Raw genomic sequence first — 27,484 nt, forward strand, 5'->3', positions numbered from 1 at the left:
TACTTCTCTAACCCTACTCAGTTGTCTTCCTTTCTTCGAAGTCTTCATTTACATTTATTTTATTTTATTTTATCTTATTTTACAGAGTATCAAAGTAAGCTGGCTCCCTCCTCCATCGGGAACACAAAATGGATTTATTACTGGCTATAAAATTCGACACAGAAAGACTACCCGCAGGGGTGAGATGGAAACACTGGAACCCAATAACCTCTGGTACCTCTTCACAGGTCAGTGTTCACACAGCGCAGTCTGGCAAGCTTTTGATGAATTAAATGCTTTAGGAATAAAATATACTCTCACTTCAAAGGAACATAGACTTTTTTTTTTCCTGGCAGCTGACATTTATTGGCCTGAACAAGAATAACCTTTATATTTTTAACTTTATATGCCCTGTAATGCTTCCACTACCCATTTCCCTCTGTATCATCATCTTAATAAGTGTATCGCCGAATTTTTACCTTTGTTACCTCTCAGAATCACTGATTCAGAAACCCTTTCTGCCTGATAACTTTTAAGATTTTAGTTAACAACTTTTAAAAGGCTTCTAATGAAAGGGTTCTACACGTTCCTCTCCGTCGTACCCCTCCTCACCACAAATGTCTAGATAAAGTGGATATTAACAAGAAGAGGGAGTAAAGAGGGGGAACGCTGTGCTTTCTATAAGTGTATAAATCTACTTTTGTAGAAATATTGGTGGGATTCATAGGAGGTTAACAATTACTAATTGATATTCATTAATATTCACAAAACTGGATCCAGTTTCATGAAAGTAATTTTCTGATTTGATAATACGAGAAAATAAGGTATTATAGTTTTGTAACCTTACTAAGTTTCTAGTGAGAAGACTAAAGAAATTCATTTTTTTATTATTGGATATTTTTTTTATTTACAATTCAAATGTTATCCCCATTCCCAGTTTCCCTTCTGCCAACCCCGTCTCCCATTGCCCCTCCCCCTGCTTCTCTATGAGGGTGCTCCCCCACCCACCCACTCTTATCTCCCCGCCCAGGCATTTCCCTATACGGGGACATCAAGCCATTCCATGACCAAGGGTGTCTCCTCCCACTGATGTCCAATAGGCCATCCTCTGCTGCATATGCAGCTGGCACCATGGGTCCCTCCATATGTATTCTTTGGATGGTGGCTTAGTCCCTGGGAACTGTGTAGGCTCTGTTTGGTTGATATTTTTGTTCTTCCTATGGGGTTGCTTCTAAACTTATCTCAGTGAAGATTCATGCTCAGGAGGTCATGAAGGAGTGAACTTGGGAAGAAAGGGTCATGGAGATGTTTTCTTTTAAAAAAATAGTGATGCATTATTGAGTTGGTGGGTGGTCATGACTTTGCAATAAATGCAAAGCCCATAACACTTCATGGTATGACTCTTGGAGGTCATACAAAGTGACTACGTTCACAGCTTCCTTTGTCTGTCATTGGGCAAGTGGCTGACCATATGTTACAGCTCAAGGCAAGTCCCCACAAACCAAAGCTGTTGGTGTCTGCTAATAGGAGCTGTGCCTTTGTTCATCACCACTTTATATGATGGTAGCAAGGCTCATTTTATAGGTCTAGGACCAGCCTCGAGACATGTCTATGGCCTTTGAGAATGAAGTATAGTATAATGGTTCACCAGAGTGATTCAGAGTAGATGCTGAGCAAACTAGAGATGACACTCGTCTTGATTAGTTTTCTCAATGCTGTGACAGAATGCTTGACAAAAATGACTTAAGACCTCTTTTGGTTCATTTTGAGAGTGTAGTTCCTCCTATCTGAAGGCATGGTATACAGGAGTGTGAGACTCACATGTGCCTGCAATCGGAAGGACAGAAAGAACTCTGTACTGGTATTCTTCGAATTTTCTTTTCTAATCTGGGGTTCTAGACTTGTAAAGGAATCACTTACACTCATGGTAGGACTGCCTTCCTGCCTGGCAATTCATTCAAAGTCAGTCCCAAAGGTTTGTCTTCTGAATGATTCCAATGCCAGCCAAGTTAACATGCAAAGATTAATTATCGAAAGCCAGCTCCTGGCTCGGTAAGTTAAGTGCTTGGTATACAAGTACAATAATCCAAGATTGGACAAGCAGCTCTCATATAAAAAGCATCAGGCTTGGTGCGGAATCATAACCACTGAAACCCTAGCACAAGGGCATGGAAGGGTGAACAGGCAAGCAAAACCTGGAGTTCGGTAGCTAGCCAGCCAGCATAATCAAATCAAATTGATGAGTTCTAGTTTACATGAGAAATTCTTTCTAAAAAAGAAAAGAAAGAGAAGAATAAAAGAAAAATAAGATCATTAGAGGAAGATACCTATTGTGAACCTCTGGTCTAAACATATACAAATACACCATGCACAGCTATACATAAACGAATACCCCGATGAACACACACAGTGTCCATTCCTTGTTACATGACACTGAAGTACATAATTTTAAAGCTATAATTTCCCACACTTGGTCTTCTAAACTTCTAAACTTATAAATAACTTATAAACTTCTCATAACAGAAAACAAATTTTGTTCCTTTGTGAAATCCTCAAATTTTTCATACTAACATTATTTCAAAGTCTCCTTTTAAGACACCAAGCAATCTTATCCATGATCTTATCCATGTAAATAATAATTAACAAACTATTATCATGGAGTTAAAACTTCACTACCATATTCCTTCTTTACTGGTTTTGTATATATTAAGTATTTTATCCTTTAGAATATTGTGTCCAGTAAAATAATGAGTCAAGAAATATTTGTTTTGTGTCTTGTTGCAAATAAAAAAGACAATGATGCAATGAGGTCCCATATTTCTCTGTCTTTCTGTCTGTCTGTCTGTCTGTCTCTGTCATAGTCCCTCTGTCTTTCTATTCTTCTCTCTCTCTCTCTCTCCCCCCACTCCCTCTCCCTCTCTCTCTCTCTTTCTCTGTTTGTGTGTGTGTGTGTGTGTGTGTGTGTGTGTGTGCATGTTAGTACTAACATGTTTCTATTTGACCACTGAAATTTTTAAACACATAATATGGAAAAATGAAATTATCTATTGTATTTCAAGGAAGCATGAGTAAACACTCAATAAAATGTATTCATATTTTAATAAATAATAATACACTTCTACATAATTATAAAGAATAAGTGTTTCTATTATAAAACAGAACTCTTGTCACATAAATATAAAAGATCAACTTAAAGCAAGATCAAGCAGAGAAAGGCAACCACCAAATTCTTAAGCTCCATGGCCACCATCTTGAACTCCTAAAGACATCATTAGTCCTCATCATGCTTGGGTAGCCCCACACATCCAACTCCTCTACAAGCTGCAAACCTAGCTGTTCCTCTTTCGCCTGTTGTATTCCTTACCTCATCTTTCTGCACCATTCATGTCTCTGGCATGAGCAACATCCCACCTCTCAATTGCATTGATTTTCCCCTCCACAGCTTATTGCAATGGGATTCCATTCACAGCCCAAGATTTCCCCCCACAAAATCTAACTCACCTGCCACAGGTTGTCTCAGGACTTTTCTGGGACCTTGGTTCTAACCTCCGTGATATACTTACTCTTTCTTTCATTTTGCACACCTGGAAAACCAGCAGTACATAGAGAGCACTGCCTGCTTCTAGCTACGGATCTCTTCTGAATGCCATCTGCCACCGATGTAGGTGGTAGCTGTGTACTTTGGTAACTGAACTCCCTGTAGTGGGTGTTTTGATCAAGGAAACCCGTTAGCACAATACCCAATTCATGCTCTCTTTTCTATTGAACTTGCAGTTTTACAACTTGGAACCCCCGATGAGATGCCTTCAGGTTACCTTTATGGCTTTCCAAGTGCATAATAGCAGGTTTCTCTTTGGTGGCATCATCGCTTTAACAATTACAGCTTCTATTTCCAACCAGGCTTGACTGCAACTTTAAATTTGTTCATAAAGTTTTACTCATGAAAATACATGTTTATATTCTCACTGTCTCTGATTATTTCTCTGTGTCTTCTGCATCTGTCTGCTTCTCTCTCTCTCTCTCTCTCTCTCTCTCTCTCTCTCTCTCTCTTTCTCTCTCTCTCTGTGTGTGTGTGTGTGTGTCTGTCTGTCTGTCTGACCAAGACACAGCATAAATGACATAATAAACTATTTATTTCATTATCTTTAAGTTTGGCCTCATTGGTTTCTCAGGAAATGGGCAGAGAGCAGTCATATTTGGAGCATAACATAACATGAAAGGCATCTAGTCCAGCTCCTGGTAGAGTCTTTGTTTCCCTCAGAAATTTCACAAGAACAGACATCAGCTTCTTTACTGGCAGGGCATTCCTATTGAAGAATAGGATATTTGCACAGCCCAGAATTGTTTGGCCTATAATATTCAAAGGCTCTCTACTCTTCAACTCTAAGATTTCTACGTCTGTCCCACAAACCAATTCCAGATGTCCACATGCCATGTGATCAGTTTTATCACCTTGTCTGCCAACAAATAGAGACCGTTTTCCTGTACTAGTTAATTTTCACAGTGCTGTCTCATAATACTTAACAAAAGTAATGTAAGGTAAAAAGAGCTGATTTTCACTCACACTTTCAAGGTAGAGTTCATCATGAATGGGAAATTACGGTAGCAGGGAAATGAGGTAATGGTTGCAGTGTTTCTACAGTCAGGGAGCTGAGACAGACAGATGCTAGTGTTCAGATCTCTCAGTCTGAGACTCCAACCAGTGGCATGGCACTGCCTGAATCCGGGACTTCTCTTTGCACCTCAGTTAGTCTTTTCTGGAAGTGCTGCAAAGATCTTCTCTGAGCAACTCCTGTGTGGTTCGGAGTCCTGTGTGGTTCTAAGAAAAGTAGCGCTGACAATGATAAGTCATTGTAGTAGCACAGCATATGATTGTGTAATTATGGGCAAACTAACACAGATTTTTGTAGTAGGTAAGTAGAATTATTGATTTTCCATTTGAGCCTACCTATGTCTAGTGAATAAACTATCAAAGCCAATGGGGACATTACCTACGTATTTTTTCCTCTGTATCAGTTATTCAGCAAATGTTATTTAAAATCATAACACACACACACACACACACACACACACACACACACACACTGTCTTTTCCTTAGCCAATAATCTTCAATTTCAGAATAACATAGTTTTTTCCTATGGAAATATCATTCGTACACTCTTATCGTAACTGTGACAATGTTTCCAAGCTCGATTATGGAATATAATAATGTCTATTTTAAAAACTAGGCAAAATCCTAGGTGAATATTGTTGAGTTTAAAATCCAGTTATAACATCCAATGCACTATTTACAAAGATTTTAAAAGGCCAAGCCTATGATATATTTCCCTCAACCATGAAGGAGCAACATGAAGAATAATAGTAAGTGATATTAAAGGAAGACCTATGTGCTCGATAGAGCTTGTGTGTTATACAATGACATGTGGTTACTTTGAGAAAAATCACAGTTTTGAAAGACCTTCCTGAAAATATTTTAACATGTCTAAGATTTGATATTAGACATAAAGAAGCATGGAGATGTTTCATTTTGCCTTTATATAGACTACAGAAGGTTGGGTCCTAGACACTTTCTTGTCGATGGATTTTTTTGGCACATAAAACATTAAAAATATGAAATAAACTCTGTTTATAAAATAATGGATGACATAGAATAGAGACACTAAGGACTGGAAATTCAACTCAAAACACTCTAAAGAGTCAATAAACATGATGAAATGTTCAATCTCGTTTACAAATGAAGAAACAGACGTTTAATTAGTGATTATTTTCTTTGGTTATAGTGACAATGATAAAAGTAAGTGCAATATGATCAGGAAGCACACAGGTAACACAGACTTCCATCCTCTGCATAATGTCCCTGAATGTCATGAAAAACACTATGTATATGTATTATATGCACATGTACATAAGCACAAATGTATTATTTTGAGTTTATTTTTTTTCCAACACAGATACAATACAGACCCAGTTTTCCAAATTTTAGGACATATTTTAATGTATAATTCCATTTCTGCAATGCTTCCAAACAAAAATAATGTGCCTTAGAGTATTACTTTCATAGCAAATAGTTTTTAAAATTATAAATAACTTTAGCTAATGGACTTTTTAAAAACCAGTCATACCTATTGAAAGTTATGTGGAATAAAAACATAACAATTCACACGTTAAAGATTAAAACATCGTTCAGTTGTATTGTACTCACTTAAATACAGAATGATTTCATTACGTCCAAAAGATATATTCACAAGTCTGGTTGAATGCTGATATTCCTGCTATATACAAATTTGGGGAAGACACTATTCAGACCATTACAAATCTGTGTTATTTTTCCCTCAAGCACAATCATTCCAAATTGCATCCTCCAAAAAAATGTAGTCAAAGATAAATAATTCATCTCTACATTTTTTTTTATTTCTGGGAACTGGGTAGGGTAATGAGTGCATGTAATCAGCGTGGAGTAAAGCCCTCACTACTCCAGCTTATTACCCCACTACCCAATGGAAAGACGGGATATGAATGAAATAGCTTATTATTCAGAATGGTTTGTAACAATTTGCCTCTTTAAAGGTTGGAAAGAATCTGAATTCAAAATGTAGCTTTTATTCCCACCATTACATCTTTGTGGCAAAACTAAGTAAAAAAACGCTTTGGGGAATTTAAACAGAATACGATCTAAAAGGTTCGTAACTGCACCCGCTATTAACCTCAAAAATGTCACGCATACTTTTTGGTTTGCACCGAAGCAACAGAAACCATCAGGAAAGCATATTTGAAAGAGCTTTTCCCTTTCTCTTCCATGCCCCATGGCTCGCAGTCAGGAGCACCTGTTACTTTTCTCGACAACCTGACCATGTTCTCAAAAGCCTTAAGGAGCCAGCAAGTGCTGCACACGTAAAGATTTGCTGTGGTTTAGGCTTTCCCCCAAACATGTCTGGGAACTGATATTCTTATAGTTAGTAAGCAGAGTCATTGATTTTTCAATATAAATCCACCGTGTTGTCAACTGTGCAGGATTTGACCCCATATTTGATATGCCTGGGACATGCATAGATGTATTGATTTGGATGTGAGAAAAATTGGAAATGCTTTCATGCTTTCTTTTTGTGCGGTATAATTGAAAGGTAGAAATGCATGTTACAAAGCTGTATTTGTGAGACGTGTTTTTGTTGCGTTCCGTTTTTCTTACTATGATAATGATGCATCTGCAATAGCAAAGTAAGTCATAGTTCTAACAAGGGCTTCCGATGGCCGTCTTCAGTCTTGTAGGAACCCTTAGGAACTAAATTTGAAAGCGATGTTTTGAGTTTTTGAGTGATCTTCTGGGAAGGTTGTTTGACACAGGACTGAAGAGAGTTCTCCTATTTCGTGGCCAATATAGAGTAAAGGTAGTGATAAGCATGCATCGGTGTTTTATGGGCTCAAAACTGGAAACGGCATAGCAATTTTCTAAAAAGGATAACTTGAGAGGAATCATGCTGCTTGAAGAAGATACACCATCTTTCACCATATGGTGTACAAAATTAGAAATCAAAAAGAGACATTATAGTGGTTAAAGTTTGAAGAGTAACACTGGTCAGGGATTCTGTTTTAATGATAGAATGTTTGACTCACGATAGAGAAGCAATACTTTCTCCAGAATGATTTTATTCTTAAAAGCCTTTGGACTCTTCCACAGACTCATCTTAAATATTTTTAGGAAACCTCAGTGATACCTCTTCTTTAGCAATTAACACTGACGCTTATGAATGAGTAGCAGAATGAAATGATTTTAAGCTTTCTTTAGGGATGACAAAAGTCTCATGCACCTAAAGGTTTTGTTGTACCCATGATAGTGTCAAATGTTGTATTTTAATCTAATATTCCATTTACATCATTTACTTTTGTGCTCATTCAGAGTTATTGGCTTTGTCAATGGTTGATTATATGAAAGTCTTCAATGTGCCAAGCACTATAGTACATTTAATGCATCTCTATCATTACAGTGCGATTGCACTAACTGGGTGATCAATAAACAAGAAGGGGTCGTTTGGAAAACTGGGAGCATAGAACCAGTAAATGGCGAGAGTCATCCCATGCAGAATTATGGAAATGCAAGCAAATTTACAGAAAGAAAATTGGGCCAAATTCTTCCTTTGTATCAGGAACTCATTCTTGATGTAACTAATCCTCTTGCCACAGGAAATAATTCATGGATGATGGCAAATGTTTCATGATTTAATTTCATCTTAATGATCTTTCCAACTGTCAAAATATGACCATTAAAATTTAACATGAGTTTTTCAGCAAACAGTTAAAACAGGGCAACAGAAATTATTTGTTTAATAATAATGTGTCAACTTACTAAATTCATTTGATACTTGGAGAAAAGAATAGTTTTTTACATCAAAATCTTAAACTCATTAAATGATAATCTGTGGATCCATTTTAGTTATAATTTCTGTTATTTCTAAAATAATCTTCAATGACAGTATTGTGGACAATATAATGCATTTAAATAGTTATTGAGATTAATCACCATTTTCTCTAACATGGCGATCTGTGGTAAGTTACACTGGAAAGGTGGCGACAAAATCACAACCCACAGAATCAACTGACTTGGACTCATGTGTCATGTAAAGAAGAGAGCCTGGAGGAGTCTGACCTAGGTCTCAGTCATACATGTTATGGCTGAGTAACTTGGTGTTCTTGAAGGGATCATAACCGTGGGATTGCGTGTTCCTTTGACTCATTTGACTATTACTGCAGCCGTTTTCCTTCTATTGGTTGGTCCTGTCCAGCCTTAATGTAATGGTATCATCATGCTCTTGTTGTAGCTTGCTGTGCCCTGTTTGGTTGATGTGTCTGGGAGGCCTGCTCTTTCTATTTTTTTCCCCTGAGGAGGCATATGGTGGGAAATACATCTGGGAGCGAGTAAAGGTAGGGGGAGGGACTAGGAAGAACAGAGGGAGGGGAAACTTTGGTTCAGATGTAATATATGAGAGAAGAATTTAAAAAGGGAAAGTGTGTTTATTTTCTACTAAAATTCACTTGCTCTGGTTTCTTCTTTCTTGGCCTCCTGCAAACATAATCACTGACCTTGAATGAATGATGGAGCATAAATTTTTAAGTTGACTTTTTTGATTTATAGGCAGGGCTCCTCAGAACAGTGAGGAAAATGACTCTTTCTATTTTTGATTATTTCTTCATCATTCATATTTTATATTCTGCATTTACCCTGAGGCTGTTTTCAATGATACATTTTTATAAACTGAAAAAAATGCACAGAAATTTAGAATTTATGAGATATAATTTCAGTTCCTGCTATGCTATTTCTTCTCATGTAATGAAAATAACAATACTTATCAAAACAATCACAATATTTAAATCATGACAATTATTGTCCTAATTTTTTCTAAAGCTTTAGAAACCCAGCTGGAAATTCTTATTGTTCCATAATTTTTTTTCTGGTGAATTTTTTTCATAGGATTGGAGAAGGGGAGTCAGTACAGTTTCCAAGTGTCAGCCATGACTGTCAATGGCACTGGACCACCTTCTAACTGGTACACAGCAGAAACCCCAGAGAACGACTTAGACGGTAAGACCTCAGTTTTCTAGTTCCTAGTAACCTCAGTTTCATAGTCCTATAAGAAATTTAATGCATTTCATTTGTAAAATATTTGTTTTACCTTTATCTTGAGATACACAACTGTACAAAGTACCATTCCTGAACAGTTCACAATAATACTTAAAAATAGTCTAATGGCTCTAGGTGCACATTCATTATGGTTCTCGTCATAAGTTGCATTTTTGCATAATTTGAATATTTTACTTGTTTTTATTAGCATTTATGTTTGACACTATGTGTTGTACTAAAGAAAACCTATGTGCTTAATTGTGAGTGATCTGGATACATTGTAAGTAAAGATATCAAAGTTCTATAAAATTTGATGACAATAAATGGAATACCAGTGGAAATCATTAAAATAATCAGGTGAGAAATTGTTCTTGATGTAAAAATATCATAGTCTCAATAAAAATCTTAAGAAAACAGAGTAAAAGGAGTGTATATAAAGTTCAAGTCATAAAATGCATAGCTGCCACCTATAATGTAGATTAAAATAAAAAGTAAATAAGTAATGAAGTCAGGAGAGAAAAGGAGATTAAAATCTGGATACTTAGTGTTAGGCATTCAAAACTATAACCAAGCAGAACTGAATTAAAATTAAACTCCAGCTATGTGTGGGGAATTTTATCATACAATAGTGAGCCATGGAAAAGTTTTAGTTCTTAGTTTGGACATAGAATTATCTGAGGGAAAAGAAAAGATAAAATTGCTGTATCTCTTTTCTTTCCACCTCTCTTTTCCCCTCACTTAGAAAACAAGAATACTATTATTCTACTTTTCCCATTACACTCCAAAAGTGTTTCCTAGGTCCTTAAATTTTTTTCATTCTCTAACCTAACTTTTCCATCTTTTCTTTCTAAAATAAGCCATTGTTCTGCATATTGTTCAGATTTGATTTAATGAAAACGATTGTGGTGTCATAAAAACAATGGTCAGATGATTTTTCCACAAAGGTGATACTCACGGCCATGTAGTCTACTATACCTACTGGATAATTTCCTTTTTTCATTACCTTGACCTTGGCAGGTTAAGGAAGAGAGTGAGTTTGAGACTGTCACAGTCAACAGATGGAGAAAGCAAGAACCTACTTAAAGGAAGAAGGGCCTGTTCTCTTACCATTATACTCCCTTATAGAAACGATGGTATGAGAAAGTAGAGAAGAACTGGTAAAATTACAACAGCAGCCAGTAAGCAGAGTGGGGCAGGAAGAGGAACCAGGGCCTACCGTTGTGACTCAATTCCTCCTACAAGGCACTAAGAACTAAAGCAAATCTTGCAAAACAGCCAAGAAGCAATGTACACACATGCCCATAAATGCGCGTGCACACACACACACACACACACACACACACACACACACACACACACACACACACACACAAAGAGCTTCTGGGTACTGTTTCAAATACAGCCTAAAATATCTATTGAAAGAGTAGCTTAAAAAACCATGTTCCACATCAAGCCTGGTGTGCTGTTCTGAGTATCGAATACTATAGGAGAAAGACACAATTTTTTCTTCGTGTTCAGAGTATAACAGAGACCTAGAAGGCTACATTGTAGATGATCATGAGTAAAGAGTAAATTCGGTTGAATTTTTATAGTATTGCAAAAGCCGACATTTATAGATGTATAAATGAGGAGAGTTTTACATTAAAACGGAGACTCAAAGCATGTTATCTTGATGACTGAGTATAAATACATCTTGTGGCAGGTTAACTCAGGAAGAGAGTGAGTTTGAGGCTAGCGTAGACGACAGATGGAGAGGCCATGTATCAGAAACAACGCCAACCAAAACAAAACTAGTAGTGGAAGACTAATGATAATTTCCTATGAAGTGGGTATTAGTAATTGGGTGTAAGGGGCACAGAGTGAGCAAATGCAGGGATAACATGAATACAGGTAGCATAATGGTACAGCACTGAATTTCCACAGAAAGCAAGACTGAGACACGTTATTAAATTGGTACACAACTAGGTTCTAATTGGCAACACTAAATTTTGATCAGATTTTGAATATTTTGAAAAATTCAAACATTAACATTTTTCCTTAAATCAGAATTTATTTATAATGAAAAGCACCATTAATTTTTAAAGAAGTACTCTAATTACACCGAAGTACTAAAATGCACATGGACTATGCCAACAATTGGGGTTTGCACATAAATAACTAGAATAAAATATTGACAAGTCTTATGTAATCATCACAAAATCCAATTTCACAGGGTTCATATTTCATTAATAGGTCTGGGAATAGTTTATATGTATGCTTGTGTTAAAATTAGTTCTTTTTTTCAGGCAAAACAATAAAATCCCTGCTCTCAAAGGAGAACATTTTTTTCTGCAAGACATGATTAGTGATAAATACTTAAAAAAAAAAAAACAGGGCTGAAAACATGGTGAACCATTAGACTCTATGCAGCTCTTACAAAGGCTCTAAGCCCTAGCACCAACATTGGGTTACACACACTCACCTATAACTCCAGCGGCAAACATAGCCAACACTTCTACTAAATCCATTAGTACATCCATTTAGTAGCACACAGCCGCTCACACACATAAAAACAGACACATAATTTAAATTAATAAAAAAATTTCTAGAAAGGAAAAATAAAAAAAATAGAGGAAAAATAACGGGCTACAGAATATTACCTCTTATAGGAAAAACAAACTCTCAGATTAGGTAAGATGTAGTCCAGACTATAAAATACTGATGGGCAGCCATGTGGGAATATCAGACAACAGCCATGTTCCATGAAGGAAATCTCAGGAGCTAAAACTTGAGCTCCATTTGCAAAGATATTAGAGCAATTGGACTTACAATTATGAGCGCTACCTTCTCTCTTATTTCACGCAATTGTAGGTCGCTAGCAGAGTTAATTTTTCTATTTTTACATCAGGAATAATATTCAAAGTTTTGTGCTCTCCTTTATGAATCTTCTCGTCCACAGGACCAGAGTAGATATTATTCATTTTAGTTCAAGGAAATATAACAACCTAAAATTAAGCAAATCGATGAGGTCAGCTGGGATCCCACAGCTTGCACTCAAGGTCTGTTTATGTGAATCCACGCCCTATGCTCAGTGTGAAGTCTTCACTGACCCCACAACTGTGGATGTGGGTGGAAATTTATGAGCTACGGTGATTCAAGGCTAACAACTCTAAGAAGTGAGATCACATCATTTACCCCAACCCAGGGGCCATATCTCTTACTGGAAGGAGTTAAAATAAATGGAGCAGAGGTGCAAGAGGTCCTATAAAATATCCAGACTGGAAAGGCCCCTGCACTTGACTTATACACTCCTTCCCTGACTGCGAGTGAATCAAATTTCAAGTGGATCCAATGTAGAAAATCGCAGCTTCTTCTTGGATGGAACACAACCTTTCCTCAATTACATGCTTTCTTTCACACTTCTGCCTTCTCTGTCTAATCCACCTCATACCTTGGGTATAGGCATTAATCCGAATGCCGTTCTCATGAGCAGAGCCATATTAAGGGCTTATGCTTACTGAGCTTTCCACACTCTACCTTTAAGTTGGCCTCTCTTCTCCGTGCAATACTCCTCCTTACATTTGGCTTATTTCACTCCTCATGCGAGTATTAGGAGATATAATTAAGAAGCTCTCGTGTGTTGAGTCATGGGGAGCACAAACAAGGAATTGGTAAGAATGGCTCTACTGATGCATAGATAATCTGCGCACTGACTGGAAGCTATTTCATTAAAATGAGTAGAGCCAGGAATGGGTATTCTAGGGAAAGGCTGTTTTGTCAAATATGATTAAACAGAAAAGCTCTCAAATAGTATTTGAAAGCTCGCCTTTTGTAAATTACTGCAACCACTACTGGTTCTGAAAAGTGTATACTCATTTATGTGAATGTTACTCTTTTTGAAGGTTTAATTGTTTTATTTTCTGTGTTTGAGAGTTTGCCAACATGCATGTTATACATGTGTGTGCTACATACCTGGTGCCTAGGGAGGCCATCAGAGGGCATCGGGTGCCCTAGAAGTTGAGGCACAGGTGTGTGTGGTGTTGGGAACCAAAGCGGGGTCCTCTGCAAAATTACAAATTTCTTTCAACTGCCAAGCTGTTTCCTCCATCTCCGTGAAAGAATACTTTTGCAGTCCTTTACCTTAACAAAGTTCAATTTCTTCCCTGTTTTCTTCTACAAATTCATCTTGATTGTTGCTGAAACAATTCTGGTAAGAAAAATAAAAGGATGCTAGAGAAACTGTTACTTCTTGATCCAGTGATGTTCCAAACATTGATATCAGATTGGGTAAAGCATAATGGAAACTAACAGCATTTAGAAAATTTAGCTATAAGAAAGACAATCTTTACTGTCTCTATGAAATGGTGTTTCATTCACTGTAAGAAATTAGACATATTAGTCTCAAAGGCTTCTCATTTGATTGATCCATGGTGATACATTCTTAAGACATAAAGATAAATTTGAGCTGACTTCTCTCTGACTTTTCTTTTCATTGCATTCAAGTATTAAAGTCTAACCCTTAATAGAAATGATTGTATTAATGAATGGACCTACTTGATAGTCACCACAACAGTACCCAGCATCTACTCCAACACACCCACACACACATATACACACTCATGTTTACACACATATAGTTGTATAAACATTTAAGTAAACTATACTTTATTTAAATGTTGATCTCATTTTCACAAATTCACATAAATACTTAAATTATAAAATCCCATGAAAATGACTTCTATCCCAGCTTTCAGACTGATGTTGGGAAGCTTTGAGTGGAAATCATTCAAAGTGAGGAAGAGGAGGAGAATTGCTTTGATCTTCCCTAAATTGTGGATAAAGGAGAACAGTCATTTTGAAAAATATGTAAAATGGAAAGTTTGGTTTACATAGTGAAAGGATTGGAGGGGACCTGGGCCATTAGCACTCCTGGCGTATACCTGCTATGTAACCATTTCCATTCCCAAGTTTCCCAGTGACTGCCAGAGATGCATTCCTGGCCATCGCTCTGAGCCTTGAGTCTCTTAAGCAGAGGCAGTGGCCTTCGTAGATTTTTCGGCCACCCCTTCTTCCTTTCTTGGACTCCGGTGCTTTTCTGTCCTTCACTATTTGGCTTCATCTGTGAAAATGTGCAGTGACTTGGAGAGCGGCTGTAATCCTCATGGATTGCCCTTTTAATTAGGATGTTTTGTTAAAGTAATTATAAATCCAAACTGCAATGTTTGTTCAAGGTTCCTTGGAAATCACACTGCTATTACTGGCAGCTGGGAAGTCCTGAAATATTTACTTTGTGCCTCGGGTTTTCAGCTTAAATCCAAGAACAATAGAATTCACCAGCGTTCTTATGTGCATGCCTTTCGTAAAGAAATGAGAGAATTTTTTTTTTATGAAATTCAGGAGGTAATCTTCAGAAAATGGAGTCTGGAGAGTGCCATACACCATCAACGATGATGTGATTTATATTAATTGTTCCCCACAAAGTGGAATTGCCTGGCTAGCAAAATAACAACAGCGCAGAGACTCCTACAAGTGTGGCAATGACACAGGGAGGTGTCCGGGACCTACTCTAATGTCTTTCTCTAAGGAAATTGGTAATTTCCCTGCAAAATAGACTCACTGGATGTTCATTTCATTAGAGATATGAAGAACCAAGGCAATTCAGTGTTTTGGGACTAGCAGAATATGTGACACTATTCTGAGGAATAGTAGAGGAAGAGCATATGTTCAAGTTTAGAAAAAGGAGACACTGAGTATTAAAATTGTGGTATTTACTTATGGATCACTTTATGGGCTGGAGTGATGGCTCAGTAACAAAGAGGAGGCTGCTCTCCCAGAGGACCTGAGTTCAATTCCCAGCAACCACATAGTGGCTCAAAACCATCTACACTGGGATTTGACACCTCCTTCTGGCATGCAGGTGTATATGCAAGAGAATACCTATATGTACATAAAATAAATAAATATTTTTTTTAAAAAAAAGAATAATTTCATAAAAAAACATCCCTTAGAAGAATTACTAAACAGGAAAATGTGATCCTTAATAAACTGAAAATTTTGGAGAAAACAAAGAACTGTAGAGAATGTATGAGTTATGATATGCTGTAGAAAGCTCACTCCCCAGAAGTCTGAGCAGCAGTGCCCTGAAAACCACTACTTTTCATGTCATACTTTGTAGGTATGATAGGAGTCATGTTGGGTTCTGAGATGGGCAATTTACCATACATAATCACGAACCCTATGTAGCTATTAAAGTTCTTATATGAGAGGCAGGAATTCACTAGTGAGAGGATAGTACAGAAAATGCAGATTAAAGTAAAGCAATTCCACAAATTAATGGAGGCTCGAGCTTTTAGACGTAGGCACAGTTGACAGTGATACAACTGTAATGCTACCTATATTCCTAACACTCAGGAACATTCTAGAAGAGGGAGCAGAAAGAGTCTGTATATAACTCAACACTATAGGTGGAGGGTGGGGATTTCACAGGGTCACAACTTGAAATGAAGAGACATAGGCAATTAAAGATGGCAGAGAAGGAAGACTCAGAATTTACCAGATAATTAATTCCTCCTGAATGTTCACCTAATACCAACTGATCAGCTTTAAAAACACATACATAGGAACTATACTGAAGCAGCCTGTCAGCTTACACACACACACACACACACACACACACACACACACACACACTCACTGAGACAGAGAAGGGAGAGAGAGAGAGACAGAGAGAGAGAGAGAGAGAGAGAGAGAGAGAGAGAGAGAGAGAATAACCCAACACAGTTGCTGTAAAACTTAATAACATTTGAATCATTAATAAAATCAAATATGCACATGCCAAATAAACTTACGTACCATAAGGAGAAGTATGTTTCTGTTTTATTTTAGCTTTGTGTTAGCAATATTCTTTGAGGTCATATTGTGTGAAAGAAATGAATATTGAACATGAAACGAGGAAAAAAGTCAAAAAGGAAAACAGAACGTTTATTACTTTCCCCAGTTTCGTGCACTAATTCCTTACATGGAGTAACTAATGAGAATGAATGTGTGTGGCCTGAGGGCTTTAGGGCGTCCAGCACTAAAGAATGACACATGGCGGCAGAGGTATGAAGTAGCTGGTGAGTTCTGTCCTCGGCCAGCAAGAGTGATACACGCTGTGTTCTTTGTGGTTTCTTCTTTTCCCACTTTTGTGCAGCCTGCGCTCCAGTCCACCGAAATCCCATCACAAACAAATGTGTCTGTCATTAGTTCAGTGCCCTAGCTGTGTTTTAATCCAACCAGGTGGATGGTCAAAATGAACCATAACATGCATTATTATATAAGTAAAAGGATGGGGATCATATCTGAAATCCCATAGCCAATATGAGAATCTCACAAAGTGTGGAAGCTATAGCTGAGAAGTTAGAATGCTTGTCTCATACTCACAGAAAGAGTCGTGCATTTGGTTCTTAGCACTGTGTAGAGACCAATGCCTAGAATCCTGGCGCTTTGAAAGCAGATGGATAATGTGCTGATTTAATTATTCTTGGCCCAGGGAATAGTCTTGTTGAAGTAGGTGTGGCCTTGTTGGAGGAATTTGTCACTGGGTTGGCAGCTTTTGAGGGCTCCTACTGCTCAAGCTCTCCTCAGTGTTAGAGAGTCAGATTCTTCCTAGGTACCTTCAGATGAAGATGTAAAACTCTCATATCCTCCTGCAGTGTGTGCACCTCCTGGACACTGCCATGTTCCTATCTTGATGATAATGGCTGAATCACTGAACTTGTAAGCCAACCCCAATTAAATTTTGTCATTTATAAGAGTTGCTTTGGTCATGGTGTCTGTTCACAGGAATGGAAACCCTAAGATAGAAGTTGGTACCAGGGACTGGAGTATTACTGACCATGTTTTTATTTGGAGAAATGTGGATTTGGGGACATTGGATTCAGACAGCCATGGAATGCTTCAAATGGGGCCTAATGGGCCATCCTAGGAGGAATATGGAAGACTTTGTTGTTGACAGTGATTTGATCTGGGCAGACCTGGCACAAGAATTTCAGTAGGTGGCCTAGAGATTGTTTTTGCAGTATTTTGGTGAAGGATGTGCTTTTGTTTTATGAAGAACATTTTAATGAAAAGGAGAAAGCTGAGAAAGGAAAAATATAAAATGTATAGGCAAGCTGTTACAGCATCAAGTTAAATGGAGTTGAATCCTGTGTCCAAGGAAATAACAGATTAAGGGAGTGGTAACTTTGGGTCAAGATCCAATCCAGCTACGTTTATTTCCAGGCATATAAACAAAAGCCTTTAATCCCAGGAGATAGAGGCAAGTAGATTTCTAAGTCCAGGGTCACCTGATATAGATCATGTACCAAGTAGAGAAAAGCTTAAATCCAGGTATTATGGTACATGCTTTTGATCCCAGCATTTAGGGGACAGAGCCATTCGGATCTCTAAGTTCAAGGTCAACCTCCAGAGCAAGTTGCAGGACCAGCAAGCTTAGGCAATAAAGACTATTGGAAAACAGAAAGTTGATATAATGTAATATAAGAAGGGGGTCATGTTACAACCCCAGAATGCAGCAGAATTCCACAGCTTTGGCCATTTGGTTCTGGCATTATAGTCAAGAGGAGAAGGAGACGACTGTGACAATTGATGCTGTTTATCTGGGGCAAAGAAATAAGCAATATTTAAGACAAGATCATCATTGCTGAGGTAAAATCCTCTGGGAAATATTTTTTGAAAGAACAAGAAACTGTGTTCCAGTGATAGACAAGGTTGTAGCTTGTGTTCCAGATGTACATGGTAATGTGTAAGATTCACCCAGGTACTACTGGATTTGAAGGCATGAAGGGGTCATGAGGGGCAGCTGAAGCTTGCCACTGAAGCTTGCCACTGTGAGAGGCTACGGAAGGCCACTCGTGAAGGTGCAGCCTCAGTTGCAGTTGACAGCCCAGGACTGAAGAGGTCATGCAAAAAATGTGCCTTGGCACCATGAAGAGAGTCTATGAGAGACAATTGGTGAAAACTAGTTAGAGTGGAAGACTCAAGTACATTGGAGACAGATCAGCCAACAGCAATCAACAAGTCTGAAAGGAGTTGGAAATCTGAAGAGTGCTTTGACATCACATGGAGACATGGAGTTTTGAAGTTGCCCAACTGGTTTTCTCTCTTGCTTGTCCAGTATTTTTGGCTTTATACTGGGTCATGCTTAAGAGGCTACATGAATCTTAGAAGAGATTTTGAACTTGGAAATTTAAGGCTGTTAAAAAGTGTAAAGACTTTTGAAGTTGGATCAAATTATTATTTTTTTTTTTGCATTATGTTATGCTAGATATGGCCCCTTATAGACTCATGTGTTTGAACAAGCCTATAGGGGCCAGAGACTAGAAGGTGGAAATTTGAATATGCTTGGCCCAGGGAGTAGCACTATTATTATTCCTTGGTGGAATAGGTATGGCCTTGATGGAGTAGGTGTGGCCTTGGTGGAAGAAGTTTGCCATTGTGGGTCTGGGCTTTAAGACCATTGTGCTAGCTGCCTAGAAGCCAGTCTTCTTCTAGCAACCTTCAGATGAAGATATAGAACTCTCAGCTCCTTCTGCACCAGCCCTGCCTGGATTTTGCCATGTTCCCACCTTAATGATAATGGTCTGAACCTCTGAGCCTATAAGCCAGTCCCAATTAAATGTTGTCATTGAGTTACCCTGGTCAGAGTGTTTGTTCACAGCAATGGAAACACTAAGAAAGATGGGGAACAGGAGTTCGGAGACATTCTTATACTCCATAATTATTTCAAGACAATCTTGAGCTAATGAGAGTCTGTATCAAAAATAAATAAATAAATAAATTTTAAAATATTAAGTAGGAATGCTTGACATTCACCAAACATAAATGACACCCTTGGGAAAATATTGAGTTATTTTTTAATGAGCATCAAAATGTATCATGACCTATGAATATTTGTTAGACTTCCTACAGGTACTATATAGTTAACTTAGAGTTGTAGATATGAAATATAGAAAACAGATAAAATTCCTCATTTCACAAAGTTTATCACGACAACCAACTTAAATTCATATCCCCTAAATTTTATTTATGCATAATAAAAATTTAAGGACATATGAATTTGTGGACTGAACCTCAAAGCCTGTAAGCCAGCCCCAATTAAATGTTGTCCTTGTTAAAAAAATCATATGTATATGATTATATGTGTTACATTGTGTCCTTAAATTTTAACATTTTTTAATTTTTTTCAATAATTTAAAGACTATAAATTTATTTTATATCCTGATCATACTAAAAATTCCACTACAACCATTTACTTCGTAAATAACATTTATGAACCATAACACAGTGAAGGATTGCAGATGACTTATGAGTTTATTAAACTTGTCATCCGCCATGATCCTTTTCTTTTGACATAATGGGAAAATAGAATTTTTTTTGTTCTAAAGTTTGTTTCAACATCTGTATTTTGTTATTGTGGCAGTATGATTTAAAATTTTAATATGTTCATTTCTCATGTTTTCATAAGCAAAAATTGCTTATACAAATGGAAAGTAATATTCACAGAACTTAATACATGTCTTAGAACTAGAAAACCTACAGAAAATTATATAGAATAATTAGCTGACATAATTAAAATATGAACAAAATTAGAGGATTACTTTTATCTTTTAAGTTTTATAAGGTAACTATAAATAATTGATTTTAAGTTTTTAGGTCATATTGAACATCTTTGTTATGTTTTTCTAAACTAATAATCCATAATACTATGATACCCAACATGCTCCAAGGAGAAAATATGTAGTATGTTGAATTCGAAAAGAAATATTTAGGGCCTGATAAATGTTTAGGGCCTGGTTTGAAGTTTTCCTTATAATATTAATACTTAATAATATTGTTTAAATTTTTTATTTTTAACAAATGACAAAGTCATATTTGCTTGGTGGTATTGTTTTAATTAAAGCTTGGGTCATAACAATGTAAATGATATAAGTAAATGATTATAAGTTACTGTAAGGAGTGGGGTTTACATTCATAGCAAAACTGTATGTTCAGGGAAATTACCTTGGTTCATGTGGCACTTGATGGGTTAAGAAAAGATTCCAGTGCTGTATCAAGAAGTGGAATTTTTCTCATGAACTTTGTTAGGAGCCATTTTTGATAGTGAGTTGATTCTTGACAAGAAGGTTTTAAAAAAAAAATCAGACCTCAGCTGCAGTTACAACAGAATTTAAGATCCAAGATTCTTACTATAATTTAAGTGGAGTTCATTTTTTACAAGGATTGCAGTAGGCAAAGCCAAAACGAATTTTTCTAACAAATCGAAAGTCAGCTTTAGTTCTTGGCCAAGTGGTTGTTCAAACTCTCAGACCAACAGTCTGTAAATGAAAACACAGATTATTTAGAGTCGGAAAAAAATATCTAAAATTCTGAGTACTTAGACCATGCCCACTGCAAGCTTTCTCATTTGTTCATAAAATGTTTGATTCCTCATGACCTGCTTTGGTGAGATGATTAATTATTCTGTAACAAAAACACAAATGCACACACACACACACACACACACACACACACACACACACACACACACCACTGAAACACACTCATACATGCACATACCCCAAAACAACCAAACAACAATGAAGCAGAGCAAAGCAACCAAAACCCCCATAATTGTTAGTCCTCAAGTATGAACTATGCTCAAATTATTGTGTAATCGGGGGAGACTAATTTGACTTCTCCAGGATGTAAGCCTAGTCAATTATAAAGAAGTTATATGAGTTGAATGCATCACAACAGTCTTCATGAGAAGTGACTATACCAGTAATGAAGGATTTGGCATGAGTTGTTATTGTTTAACATATTCAACCCCAGCCCATGACTACGGTTCTTTTTAAGAGAATAACAACATATTCCTACTATTCCTTATCATGAATTTATGGAGCATTTGTTTGCCTCTGTTGTGAATGAGGGGATACATCCAAACTCATTGAGAGCCTCTCATCCCCTTATACGATAACACACAACCTTGTCTTATACCTGCACCCATAAATGAAATGAGAGAATTGTAAAACAGTCATCTATGGTTTTAAGAATTCATGTTAATAAGGATATAATCATCCTTTAAAACATTTATTGTTTTTTTTTTGAGAAACTAAGCACAAGAGTTATGCTAACTTATGAAAAAGTTAAAACATTTTCTTTAAAATCTAAAGAGGCTGACAAAGGCTAGTACTATTTCAGGTACTAAAATTATAGAGATTTCATTAAGAAACACATAACAACCTTTTAAAAACATAACACTGCATTTCTAAAAGTATAATTATTTTTAGAAGTAATATGAATCCATATTTGGGAATTGCGAAAACAAGTACACTACCAACCATTGAAAATAATTAGGAATTTTGGTAAGTAGTAGGCATCTTTTATGTAAATACAAAAGATACTTTTTCCTCAAATGCCAATAATGGCATTAACTAATTATATTAATCATTAAAAAAGAAACAAAAATCTAAAATATGATATATATAGTAAAAATTAGCAAAATTTAACAAGATATAGATGAATGTGATCAATAAAACATATTTTAATAAAAATATTAACTGAGATATCAGAAAGTACAATATATAATATATATATATATTTACACATGTAAATACTCATAAAAAGACAGATGATAGATAGATGATATATTAATTCATAGATGAGTATATGAGCACTATGTAAATTCTTCCCAAATCAATGATTAATTTAGGACAATTCCAGTCACAAGACACTTTGTATAAAAGAATAAATGCAAAACAATTCCAAGAAAGTTTCAAAAATTATAATTAATAACTGTTATAAAATCGATGAAAAATCCATAAAGTACTCTGTAGGGTGGAAATACATAATTAAATCAGTGTAAACAAAGCATAGAGTCCAGAAACATTTTTCTCAAATTTTGAGAAATAAAGAGACAATCCAACCAGTCCTCGGTCACTGGATGCTTCACAGAGTGTTCCAGTCTTTGCCAGTATTTCTCATAGGTCAGGCAATATTTCCTGCTCTACACACTCAGCTGGTGCTAAAATATAGTGTCAAAATGAGTGACAAGATGATTTGCTGCATAGATCAAAAGTATAGAGGCAATGGTAGTCAATAAAACTTGCTACTTTTTTCTTTTAATACTTGAAGATTAAAGCCTAAATTAGCTTTCAGTTTACAGTTTAATGCTTCTGATTTTTTTTAAAAAACTGATTGTGTAAATGGAGTTCTGTGGCCAAAATCAAACATAAACAAAATCTAGTCATTATAGTCTCTGACTGTACATCTGGATAGCTGACTTAGTTAGGGTTTTATTGCTGTGAACAGACACCATGACCAAGGCAACTCTTATAAAGACAACATTTATTTGAGGCTGGCATTCAGATGCAGAGGTCTAGTTCACTATCATCAAGGTGGGAGTATGACATCATCCAGGCAGGCAAGGTACAGGAGCTGAGAGTTCTATATCTCATCTGAAGGATGCTAGGGAAAGGCTGACTTTCCGACAGCTAGGACAAGGGTCTGAAATCCCATGCCCACAGTGGCACACCTACTCCAACAAGGCCACACCTCCTAATAGTGCCACTCCCTGATCCAAGCATATTCAAATGGTCACAATGACACCCCTCAAATAGAAAGCACCTTGTGCTACAATCATCCTCACATCCAGTTCACTTTTGTCAATATCCTTTCAGTAGCCATGACCTGTGTTCTTACCTTCCCCATCCCGTCAATTATAATCACACCACCACACTTCATATGAACCTGTAACTCCATACCCCTGGTTTTCTTTTTGTTGTTTTTGGTACCACTTTATCTTCTGTGCTCTAGACACTATAGTGTTGATGAATTGATTGTTCATGGGAAGACATGATGGTATCATTTCATGGCCCCAACTCTTCTTCATTTGTGCCCATCATGTTCTCCGGTCTGACATTTAGCCTTCTAAACTTACACTCAGTTCCCTCAACCGGCACTCACTCACGTACAGGTGTCTCAAGCTTTTGGGAACCATGTGTTGTCTGCCAGAAAGATTTAGGGAGTATATTTTCTAATAAACTCATCTATCTTCTTCACACTTAAGATGCGTTTTTCTTAAGGTCACACTTTTCTCTCTAGACTAGTACAAAGGGCCATGCTTTGCGTTGAATTTCTCAGTGGTTTACCCATTGCTTATTACACAGTAATAGGCAAGCAGCTACATAACTGTAGCTGGGAATACATATGGGTTCTTAATAGCACACAGTTTGGTTCTTCATTAATATCTTTAATCAACAGAAATCGTTACTGAGAGCTAAATACATACATTTCTCAATTTGTTACACTTTTCATAAACATAAGACTGTATCCTCTTTCCTCATGTTATGAATTAAGAAGGGATCATTAGAAATAGAGATGTCCACTCACAGAATACACAGTGAACGCAGTCAACGATAGCTATGAATACAGCTCTGTGCCAAATCAAAAACACCTGAAGCACAAGCATTTTCTTTCTTCAAAACACCTGGCAAAAGCTTGGACACAGCTGCTAATTATCAAGAAGCACCTAGACTTAGAATTTTAGACACAGTGTTATATCTTCATACTACTTTTGAAATTACTTAAAGTAGAAAAACACTGAACAATTTATAATTCAGCACACTACTTGGTAAAGATTAGGAAGTCCTCCAATCTCCATTTAGGTTTTTGTTCAGTACCTTATTAAAATAATAGCTAAATTTTTCTAATACCAATTATGTGTGTGCTACACTTAGTATTTCCATAAATGTCTTCTCAGCTAACATTTTACACATTGTATTCAGTGATAGTTATTCAAGAAATTCAACACTACTTATCCCAATATTTCTACATTCCAACAATCATCCTAGCGAGGTAACACATCCCAGAGAAACATGCCGTTCTTCTTCTACATTTGTGAGTGCTAGGTTTGCATTTTAATTGTGTGTTTCTCATTTGGAATACGCCCCAGAGCTTAGGGAATTAGCCTGACTATGATGGATCAACCTGAGGACCTTTGGAACACATTGCAACTCTACTGCTTGATGATGGGAATGGTAGCAAAAGGAACTTAACATGTGCTTAGTCTCACACATCTGAGGAACACTGACTGAATTTTGTGGTATATAACTTTTAAAGGATATTAATGCATTGAAGCTGAGGAGGTGATAGGCATTAAGTATTTAAAAAATTCTCTATGGTAGAATCCAGAGGTGAACAAACAAACTATATTAAAGTTTGTATATACATACACACACACACATACATACATATATATATATACTTATAAACACACACATATATAAATATATATATACTTATAAACATATATATAAACACACACACACACACATATATATATATATATATATATATATATATATATATATATATATATGAACTGTCCTATGTTACTGTGTATGAAGAAATCCTCCAAATGGACATGAGCACATTAGTATGTATTAATCATGCTGAAGATATCAGAGGATGGATATATCAATTACATTTTGCTTTTGTAATTTCGTGTATAGAAATATAGATTATCAAAGACCATAACAAAATTCTACCAAGAAAGGGACTGCAAAATGCAGTACACTAAATGGAGAACAAATGAGAACTTTTCCAAGGATCATCTTCTTGACCCTACTTGGCAGCACTATATCGAGCAGACGGTGTACAGCAGATCATTTTCATTAAATACTGCTGGGAGAGACAACCCTTTCTGATTACTAGGAAAGGGAAGAACAAAAGCACCAATGACTGTATTTTTATATTTCATTTCTACACGATTCTCTTTCTCCCTTAAAATTCTTATCTTGTGGAGACCGTTACATGAAATTGTGGTGATGATAGATATATATTTAAAATGACAGTTGTGTTTAACATAGAAAATGCAGTCTCAATACCCATATGTTTGAGCATTATGTGCCAGGAACTGTTCTAGATGCAAGAGTTTGAGAATTTATAAAAATTGATGAGACAAACAGCAATGGAATGGTTGTGTTAAGTGATAAGTATAAAAACATAATAACTTCTACAGGAAAAGTGATGGGGAAATGATTTGGGGAAGGCTGGCTATCCTGCCAACTGGTTAAGATGGTACCCAGAGAGGTGTGTCCTCCAGAACTATAAGAATACCATGGTCATGGACTTTCAGCAGGCCCTTCTGGAGCTGTTAGAGCTCGTTATCATTCTTCATTACATTAAAAATTGTCAATCTGTTTGCATACCTGAAGGTTACATCATCATTATAAAAAGAGGACTATAAATGCATGCTTTTTCTTCTTTTCTTATGCTTACATTTCAACTGATATCTCCCTTTCTGGATACCCCTCCACAGAACCCTTATCCCATCACCCACTCTCTTCTAATTCCTTTCCCTTTGTGAGGGTGCTTCACCAACCAACCACTCAGCCACTCCTGCCTCACCACTCTAGCATCCCCCTATGCTGGAGCATCAAGCCTCCACAGGACCAAGGGTCTCCCCTCTCAATGATTTCAAATAAGGCCATCCTCTGCTACAAATGTATCTGGAGCCATGGATCCTCCATGTATACTCTTTGGTTGGTGCTTTAGTCCCTGGGAGCTCTGGAAGATCTGGTTAGTTGATATTGTTCTCCCTATGGGGTTACAACCCTCTTCAGCTCTATCAGTCCTTCCCCTAGCTCTTCCGTTACGATTCCCCAGTTCAGTCTGATTGTTGGCTGTTAAGTATCTGCATCTGCATTGCTAGTAGAACGTCTCAGAGAAGAGTCATACCCGGCTCCTGTCATCACAGGCTTCTTGGCATCATCAATAGTGTGGGGGATTGATGTCTACAGATGGGATGGATCCCCATGTGTGGCAGTCTCTGGATGGCCTTTCCTTCAGTCTCAGAGGCCTTCACCCCAGCTTCCCAAATGTGTGGCTAAAGCCTTTTGATAGTTTGTTCTTTTTGCGCTTTGTCTCAGTGTTGCCTCAAATTTAATAAAGCAATCCATTGAAAATATTAGTTAGATCAATGTTTATGCCCTGAATTCTCGTCAGGAAACACCATTCAGCATGTTTCTATCTCACGTAATGTTAAGTGTTCACTAGATTTCTTTATCTCTTTCACTCTTCATTACCCCATTCCTTCCAATTTCTGTTTACACTGACGGTGTGTGTGTGTGTGTGTGTGTGTGTGTGTGTGTGTGTGTGTGTGTGTGTGTGTGTGAAGTTTCTGTACTATTAGGTTTAAATGCAATATTTGTTAGTCTGTTAACTCTTAATGAAGAAACTGTTGAAAATCTTCAAAAAAAAACACAGAACAAAATGTTTTGGAGACAATGAGGTCTTATAAGGATGCCAGAAATTTTATTGAATTCTTGGGCTGGGGTAGAAGCATGTAGTAATGAAGTAAAAATGCAGTTCATAGTGGCTTTAGCATTGTCAATATTAGCACTAAAAATAATAAATGGAATTATTTCTGTTCCTCAGTGGCTATATAATTTAACTTCTTCACTAAATTCACCCATATTTGCACGTGAAGGGTGGTCTATTGAATGGCTTTGTCATATTGGGTTTACACATTCGAACATTGATTGACATGTGTTATTTCTACTTTTGGTCAATTGTCAACAAAGTAGATATTGCTGCTATGAATATGGGTATGGGATATATATATATATATATATATATATATATATATATATATATATATATATATATATATATATATATAATGTCTATTATTTTTCTGGGGAAAATTCCGATTTGTAACTGTGTGGCTTTTCATTCTCACTAGCTACATCACTTGAATTTTCTATCTAGCCCTCCATGCTTCAGGCTTCTTTGGTTTTGTCAAATACCATGGACGAACATACCTTAGCTGTCTTTGTAGTGGGTTTTTCATTTCTTCAAATGTCACAAATTTCCAAGACTGTCTCTTC

The 27,484-nt window shown here is 36.7% G+C and overlaps 1 protein-coding gene across 1 annotated transcript in view; it reads left to right on the plus strand.

Moving 5' to 3' along the window:
• Window positions 1-27,484, plus strand: part of Dcc (DCC netrin 1 receptor) — a 1,074,495-nt gene that overhangs the window by 890,060 nt on the left and 156,951 nt on the right. Inside the window, exons 13-14 of the mRNA XM_032886223.1 lie at window positions 86-227; window positions 9,444-9,554. Coding sequence (XP_032742114.1) covers window positions 86-227; window positions 9,444-9,554 — 253 coding nt within the window. The remainder of the gene's footprint in view (window positions 1-85; window positions 228-9,443; window positions 9,555-27,484) is intronic.

This window comes from Rattus rattus, chromosome 15, assembly GCF_011064425.1.
Source record: "Rattus rattus isolate New Zealand chromosome 15, Rrattus_CSIRO_v1, whole genome shotgun sequence".
NCBI classification, from domain to species: Eukaryota; Metazoa; Chordata; class Mammalia; order Rodentia; family Muridae; genus Rattus; species Rattus rattus.